The sequence below is a fragment of the Myotis davidii genome, unplaced genomic scaffold (assembly GCF_000327345.1).
Source record: "Myotis davidii unplaced genomic scaffold, ASM32734v1 scaffold135, whole genome shotgun sequence".
In the NCBI taxonomy this organism is placed as follows: domain Eukaryota; kingdom Metazoa; phylum Chordata; class Mammalia; order Chiroptera; family Vespertilionidae; genus Myotis; species Myotis davidii.
In genome coordinates this window covers 12,436,624-12,445,109 of record NW_006289813.1, presented here as the reverse complement: position 1 = coordinate 12,445,109, position 8,486 = coordinate 12,436,624, and the positions used below count along the sequence as shown (strand labels likewise).

General features: G+C 46.1%; 1 protein-coding gene across 10 annotated transcripts in view; it reads right to left on the bottom strand.

Annotated features, from left to right (window-relative positions):
* Positions 1 to 8,486, bottom strand: part of ADCY2 (adenylate cyclase 2 (brain)) — a 282,664-nt gene continuing 274,178 nt past the window's right edge. For 9 of the 10 annotated variants that reach the window (XM_015563100.1, XM_006762472.1, XM_015563093.1 and 6 more), the window contains 3 exons: positions 7,325 to 7,439; positions 5,259 to 5,383; positions 1 to 807 (listed from right to left, as the gene is read on the bottom strand). In XM_015563100.1, coding sequence (XP_015418586.1) covers positions 655 to 807; positions 5,259 to 5,383; positions 7,325 to 7,439 — 393 coding nt within the window. In that variant the 3' untranslated portion in view covers positions 1 to 654. The remainder of the gene's footprint in view (positions 808 to 5,258; positions 5,384 to 7,324; positions 7,440 to 8,486) is intronic. The other variant, XM_015563095.1, reaches the window with a different exon arrangement.

Genomic DNA, 8,486 nt, shown 5'->3' with positions numbered 1-8,486 from the left:
CAAAGTACATAAAATTTAATGAATTAACCTTACAAAAGACAATGGCATCAAAACATCAGACACGTTTGGTACAAAACTGGTCCTAGGTGGTGAGAACTAATTCTGGTGATGGATGACTACGTGCTGCTGGCACGACACAACAAAGCAAGGTGACAGAGCCAGGGATCCCAATGGGGCCCGTGGACAGACCCTGGCAATGAGACACGTGGGTGAACACAGTCAAATTCCATGTGGGGTGACAGACTCAACTTAGTCACGAATACTGTGTGTTGTAATATCAGACTAGCGGATGCGGTTGGCGAGCTACCATATTTTCCAGAAAAGAACATGCACCAGAAGATAATATACACCCCCTAGTTTTATTGCCTTAAGAATTTTTGTTTGTTTCACCTCCATCATCCATGCTAGTTCTTTGAATGCATTTCTCTTCTCCATCACACACTCTTTTTCCTCTTCCTTCGGAGTAAGCACAGTGCGAGTGGCAGAACGATCTCGGCACCCCAAACGGTGTGCCCCCGGGTCACAGGAACGAGTCTGCAGGCTCCAGAGGACAGAACAGAGCACGCCATCAAAAACGAGGGACAAATGTTGCCGTCAGAAAGTGCATCGTACCTTCCTAAAAACATATTCTTCTTGCCAAAACGAAGATGCTCTTCAGGAAGCCAAGTTGCTCTGGGAAAGGGACCTTGACATTTCCGTGTTCACAAAGTACGTCTTCAGGTCCCCCTTCCCCTTCACGTTGATGATGCCTCGACACGTGCACGTGTACCCCAGGGTCTGCAGGATGAGGCTCGTCTCCTCCGTGACCTACAAGCACGTCGAAAAATGAAAAAGTATTTAGCCAGGATATTAATAACCCTTTTGAAAGGCCATTTGCCTTCAAGGATAAAGAGATGAGACATGTTTGTGTTCTTTGCTGCATTAATTCTACTCCTGAGAAATGAGTACAAGAGAGACAAATCCATGAGAAGGAAAATTAAGGACAAGGTTTAATTCAGTGGTGTGATAGTGAAAAACTGGAAACACCAGTAATCTTCAGGGTTAAGTAAACCATGATGCAACCATGATCAATATCATGGTTGGGATAATGTCGAACCATGTCACCCTCTCAAAAATGTTAAGCCTGGTGCCTGCTATAATTTCCACCAGGTGAGGATTAACTATGCACATATAAGACACCTGGAAGAAAAAAAAAGCAAATCAAAACATGCTGGACTGGAGGGATTTCTGATGGTGTTTTCAAGTTGTCATTTCAGGAAAAAAGAAATGTTAAAAGTAGATTTTAATAAAAATGGAAGAAGACACCCTGAGAAGATGAACAGTCAACTCCTGCAAATGGCCATGAGTGTCTGGTTTAATGATCTGAATAAAATGACCTGAAAATAAAGACACTAGGAATGTTCAGTGTTCTTAGCATGGGCACGGCACTGAGTCAGGTGTGGAGAGTTTCCTTAGCTCACTGATGGACAGGAAATGCTAAATGGAGTGAGTCCCTCCCTTGCAGCCTGTCAATGTGACCTGTCATATTCAGGTCCTGCTGGGTCAGAGGGCAGAGGCATCTGCTGGGTAGGACAGCTTCTCTCTCCAAGGGGAGATGCCCTGTCCTGCATTGAGCTGTACACGGTTTCAGCTAGGGCCTGCCTGTGCTCCCTTGGAGGGCCCATGTCTGGGGAAGGAGACCCAGGCCTGCCTGGGTTTGGCTGCTTGAGTGTCCTAAGAGCCTCCTGCAAGAGACATTTTCTCAAGCAGAGAACCGGTGACATGCATAGGCTTGACCAAGAACGAGATTTTAGCTTCTGAGGTGAGGGAAGACCCCCTGTGGGGTACATGGTTCCCTAACCAGGCCCCCCGCCCCCCAACAAGGAACCTGAGCTTTGAGCAGAGAGGGAGGGAGCCGTTTGCTCAGGAAGCCCGGGTAACGCTGTGCATCTTTGGAACCATGTAGAAAAGCAGAGGAGGAGGGGTTTCCTCCCACTGTATCAGAGGAAATGGACATGACACCTGTGCCCCCGCCACCTCGCATGCGGGTGACACACCCATGTGAAGGGTAGGCTTGTGGACAACACCGCAATGCTATCACACCATGGTGTTCGTGGCATGGGCACTGTTGGGGATGGTGCGGTGGTGGGGACAGTGGTGGCAGCAACGAGCCAGCCTCCTTGGGCTTGGCGGCTGGAGAGGCCTCAGGAGCAGGCACTGTCTTGGGGCAGAGACAGAAGGACATCAAAACCACAGGAGACCCAGGACAACATCAGGCCTCCCAGAAGTAAGGCTGAAGTGTTCCCTGTAAAGATCCCAAGGGCACGCTGTTCGAAAGAGCCAGCAGCGCTGTTCTGTCTTCCTGCAAGGAGACCCCGTGGCAGTTTCTAGCACAGGGGCCAACATGTGGGTCCTCGCCACCCCACAGAAAGCAGGAAAGAAAAAGGGGAAGCGGCTGCTCATGTCTAGCAGGGCCCAAGTCCTCGGGGAGGACAAGTGTAGCTTGGGGACGAAGCCAACGGCACAAGAGACTTTGGGTTCTGGATGAGAACCAAAAGAGCAAATACACAGTCAAGAAACTCAGGTGGCAAATATGTTCTCATGCTCAGAGTTCTCAGAGAGAATCCCATAGGATTTGTCTTCCGACCTTCCTCAGAGAACACACCCATGTTCTGGAGCCCTGGAACTTAATTTTGGAGTTGACATATTTCTTGGTGCTGGGTAGCACCACCAGCATTCTCAAGCTATCCCATTGGTACTTGTAGTAGCAGTCATACAATTATAGGGACGCGGGGAGAAGGGAGCCGGCCACCTGACTGACACCAGCTCTGATTCCTCCATGCCTGGGAGGCCTGCCTGGCTGGGTGCCAGCGGGCTCTCTATGCTGTTTGTGCTCCCAGTCTAGACAGCATGTGGAAGTTCATGCCCTTTAATAAAAACAACCTGTTTCTGTGGCCCAAGAGAAGCATTTAATAGTCTCTGCATCCATTTTTATGGTTCCTGGTATCTCACTACATTTTTTTTCTTTGCACTTAAGTGGAAATAAGAGGCTACTGGAGCTAGAGCGAGCCACACCCTCAGCAGAAGGACATCTACCCAGATGCAAACGTGCCACCTGCTGGGGAAATGAACACACAAGGGCCTATGGAGGTGTCTCACTCTTCACAGCCAGAGCCCGTCTTCCTCCCTCCCTGGGGCTCCGAGGAGACCTTCCAGGTAGCCGCTCTGCACTAAATCACATGCAGTTTTATGATGCCCGATATTCTCTCAGAGTAACACATGGGCACAAACTCATTTAAACATTGACCTGCAGGGGATTTATGACCTCCAGGAGGGAGCAGTCTCTCTGACCAGCTTCTCTTAAATGGCTTTTGATACTTATCCCAAGTGCTTGAAGGCCACTTGGAGAGCTGTGAAGGTTATTAAATCTACCATCCACCTTCAGAAAGTTCCAGATGGGGACACAGGTCAGCCTACAGGTGGGAGAGTGTATCCTGGGTAGGAGCTTGCCTCTTTCCTCAAAGGAGGATCCTTGGTGGTCCAGGATGCTGGTGCCTCCCTGGGAACTGGGAGTGACTACTGATGAACATGCCGAAAGCCTTATACTCTGTGGTGCCATCCGGGCACTGTCAGATTAGGCTGCTAAGGTGGCAGGCCATTCCTGTCAAGGGTGGGCCACTGGGCTGTCTGCATAGTCACTGAGCACCACTCCTACCCGCTGTCAGACGAGCCCCATTTGGCCAATTTGTCTGGGAAGTCCGAAAACCTCCTCTCCGCCCCCATCACTTTCTTCTCTCTCCCTTCTCTTTGTTGGATGTTGCTTACTTTTCAACACCTGTTGACTAAGAAGGTAGACACTTAAAAGTAAAGTTTGTGCCATTTTACATAAAAATTAAAGACACATCTTAGAAAAGCCACAGCAGTAAAACTGTCTTGGGTGAATGAGGTGGAGTAGCATGGCAGGCACGTGAGAGGGCAGAGCCCACAGCCCATTGTTGGTGATCCTGGAGCTGGTGGGCTTCCGCCCAGATTTATCAAGTTTCTACATCTCTATCACGATTTTAAGAAGCAAGGTTATTTGTGGCCAAGTTGAGGTACACAGAACAGGGACTCATGGATTTCTCTGAAGAGGACTAAAAACCAATACAGCCTCTCATTTGTGTCCAGTGGTTTTCACACAGATTTGCCATCCGGCAGGGATTTATCCAGCCAAATACAACAGAGTTGGGGTGAAATGTGGAACCACTGCTATTTGAGGGTGAGGGAAATAGAAAGTTCAGCACACACAACTCACACACGCATCCTTCTCATTGGGAGAACTTAGTCCCCTGATTATTCTAGGTCAGCGATTTTTCAACCCCTTTTATCTCATGACACACATAAACTAATTCCTAAAATTCTGCGGCACAACAAAAAATACATTTTTTGCCAATCTGACAAAAAATAGGTATCATTTTGATTCATGCACACAAGATGGCTACTGTTGTGTTGGTTGTTGTCACTTTTAAATTTGAAAATCTAAGGGAAAAGAGGTCAGTGCCCCTGACTAAATAGTCAGGTATTGCATGTTTTAAAAACTCTTGCGGCACCCCAGTGTGCCTGCCACAGCACATCAGTTGAAAATCACTGTTCTAGGTGTCTGGTCTGGTGCCCAAACAGGTGCACACACTCACCACTGTTTTCACTGGCTAGGTCTTCCCTTTCTCTCCCTTGAGTGGATTCCAGAGCTTTCTAGTCATTTCCAGATCTCCAAATCCCATTCTAGTCCAATTTATCACCATCATATCATATCACCTGTAATTCCTGATGACCCCTCCCTTCCCCCTTCCATCAGCACCCAGGGAAAGAAAGGCTGATTAGGTCTGGTTTTGGTTACACACAGCCCTTCTCCCTTGCAAAACGCTTTCAAGATGTTGGTGGAGAGAAGGAAGAGGAAAGAAGGGCTCTAGTCCTGCACGTACCACTAGGGCTGTCCTACCGAGTGCTGGTTGTTGTGATCACTAAGTTCACAACAGCCATGATCTTTATATCACATAACTTTTTATTGTTGTTAACAGTGAATGCAGAAACAAATGAACATTTCTCCAATAAAAAGTTTTAAGTAAATTTCAAGCTTTTTTCCAAGATTCTCAAGGTTTTTCAAGTTTTTTGGGGTCAAGTTTGAAGTAAATTTCAAGATTCTTTCCTTTGTTTTAACATAGTAGTATAATTATTCTTATAATATCCATGGTTCCCCAGAGGATGGAAATGACCCATGATGACTGTGCAGGCTGAGCTACCTGTATTTTGTCCAGGACTCCAGTGCTGTCCATCCTACTGGCCACGTTTACGGTGTTGCCCCAGATATCATACTGTGGCTTCTGAGCTCCAATTACACCAGCTATTACAGGTCCATGGTTCATACCTGTGTTGCATCAGAACTGGATTAAGATTCACATTATCACAACTGTCTTAAACACAAAAGTTTTACAGGACCATCTTGAATCATCATTATTAAATGAACATTACCCCATATAACTCTAAAGCTGGGGGCGGGAGCGGGGAGATTATTGCTGGCAGTGGGTGATCTCTACTTAACTGCAAGTGTATGCTCAATTTGTGATCCCCATTAAATGACTGAAGCTTAACATTCAGAAAAGGGCATTATGAGTGAGTTTGGCTATTATTTGTTTCATCACTTTTTTGGGGGGATGGGGGGGGTAATATTACCCTTCTGATTTCCTACTGTGACCTGCCACTGGATGGCACCATGCACAGAGATAGAGCAGGAAAGCTGACCCAGGAGAGGCCGAGGGTTTGGGCAAAGGCAGACCCAAAGCCCAAGAGAAACACTGAGCTTAGGTTACCCTAGAAACCCAAAGAGCTGGCATGTGGGGTGAATGTTTCATTAGTTAATCAATAGTCAGTGTGAAGTAGGCACTCAATAAATACCTACTGAAGGAGGTCCATTCTGTTGCTCACAGTAATTTGGAAAACATTGCTAAGGTCCAGACCAAGTCCACTGTGCTTTGATGTAGCACAGGGGACCAGCAAACAATTGTCCCTGTTCCCCCTCCCAATGAAGGGCAATGTGATTTTGGTCCATAAATGTCTGACAATAGAGGGGTCATTCTGCAAGGTGATAGATTTTCTTTTAAAGGCAGGTAGTGTGAAAGTTTGAGGAGCCCATTTTCCAAGTTGCGAAATAATAAAGAATCTCCAGGGTGCAAGAGACACCTGGAGTTTGATGTGGTCAGCAGCGTGATGGGCAGCCCTTCTTACCTCTGTATATAGCAGAGCCTGGGTAAAGTCTACTGTGCATAGAGATGAGAAAGTGTAAAGAGAAGTGTGTCCAGATGTTAACAACTAATAGGACACACAAAAATGTGAAATATTTCTGGGTTGAAAAAAATATATGCAGAGCAGAGGAAAAAATAGCTCTAAATATCAGGATTTTTTAAATAGTTGAAATCTGTGCAAAGGAAGTGAAAAGCCATTCAGATGGAATGTGTTAAAAGATCTACTCTTATGTGGACTTGCTTTCAGAAGGAATAAAATATGTTGCCAAGAAAAACATACAATAGTCAAAGAAGTTCTTACAAACCCTGAATGGCTGGAAGTAACGGCAACCTCACAAAGCAGCTGTGCTAACCTCAGGGCTGAACACATTTTTCTTAAAAAAATAAACATTTGTAAAAGGCAAATAATCATGAGATATGGTAAAGAATCAACTTAAAGTAAGGAAAGAACTTATTAGAATTTTTTATTTTATTTGAAAGAAAGTTGGACTTTTCTCTTAAATTTGAGCATCCAACCTGAAAAGCTATAGCTACTTCAGAATCTAGGACACATGTTTGGCGTTCTTGTAGGTTGTAGCTCCAGGGGTGTGTGGCTATTTTAACAATTCTAAGATGCACTTAAAAACAATTTAGAAAATTAAAATAAAAAAAATATTTTTACAACTCTGAGGTCTAGAGGCATTTTCTAGCTTATGACAGGTCCTAGTTTTATAGGCAGAGGCCTACGAAATAATGAAGTGGCTTAGTCGGTGGCTTACACGAGCTCCTCAGGGAGGCACAGCCTTAGCCTCCCTGAGGAGCTCATGTAATCGACCTCATGGTTCAGTTGTTAAACCTGGGTCCAACCTAAGGGGGTATATTTTTTTGTTGTTCTAATAATTTATGCCAAAATGCCTCAGGGGCTCTCAGCTTCCCTGAGCCCTCCCAACTGCAATCCAGTCCTGCTGCTCTAAAAGCACATTTGTCAGGGTCCTACTTCAACGCAGGGAATATCCACACATTTCCTGGGAACTCGTCCTTACGCCACGCCTCCGCCACAGCTGAAACCCAGTCTCTGCTCAACGTACCCACTCGCAGCTTGAAGTCATTGAAGGAGTGCTTGTTGATGGCGTCCAGCTTGGCCACCAGCGCGAAGGCGAACTCCACCATGGTGCCGATGTGCATGTACTGCCTGTCGGGCTCCTGAGGGAAAGGAGACACGTGCAGGCAGGTTAGGGCTTCACAAGCTGGGGAGTATTCCCTCCAGCCACATGCCGGGGCTCCACTTAGAAAGGGACACATACAAATTATGGCCCCGCAATGCACTGCAGACACTGGTGAGAATTACATCTCATCTCTAGGAAGCATTGTGTGCGAATTCAGTTTTATGGCCACAAGGAAATGTGAAACACTCTAAGACACAGGCCCACATTGTTTTAATTTTGGGGAGGGGCTGGCTCCTGGTTCTCCATTTGATCCTCACACCTAGTCATCCCCCTTCTCTGCTGGGATCTGGCACGGGGATGTTGCCCTGTAGGAACTGCCCCTTCCTTGTATCCTAGTTTTCTGTTGGACTGACCCATGGGAGGACCAGGAGGAGAACAGAGGGTGGGCACACCGTCCACACCTGCTACAGTTCTCCCCGAGTCTGCAAACACCACTCCTTTCTCTGTCCTTTTGGGGGATTAGGTATTATGGGCTGAAATGTGTCCCCCCACGAAACTTATATGTAGAAGTCATGAGACCCTAGTACCTCAGAATGTGTCTGTATTTATAGACCTTCAGAGGTAATTATGCTCAAATTAGGTCATTAGTATGCTGACTCAGCATGACAGATATCCTTATAAAAAGAGGAAATTAGGACACAACCAAACACAGAGAAAAGGCCGTGTGAAGACATAGGGAGAAGACAGCCATCTACAAATCAAGGAGAGAGGCCTCAGGAAAAACCAGTCCTGTTGACACCTTGATCTTGGAATTCTGGCCTCCAGACTGTGAGAAAGTAGATTTCTGTTGTTGGAGTCCCCCAGTCTGCATTACTGTGTAATGGTAGCCCCAGCAAATGAATACAACAATTTCCTGCCTTTACTGTCCCTGGGTGGTATCTCATGCTTTGGGCAATGGAGAGTGATCATATGTATAAAGCTGAAAAAGAAGGGAAGTCCAAGGTTTCCAGTGGGGAAAATTTCAATTTCATTTACTCTGAACATATATTTATTATTCCTGCTGCTATTTTATATTTACCATTAA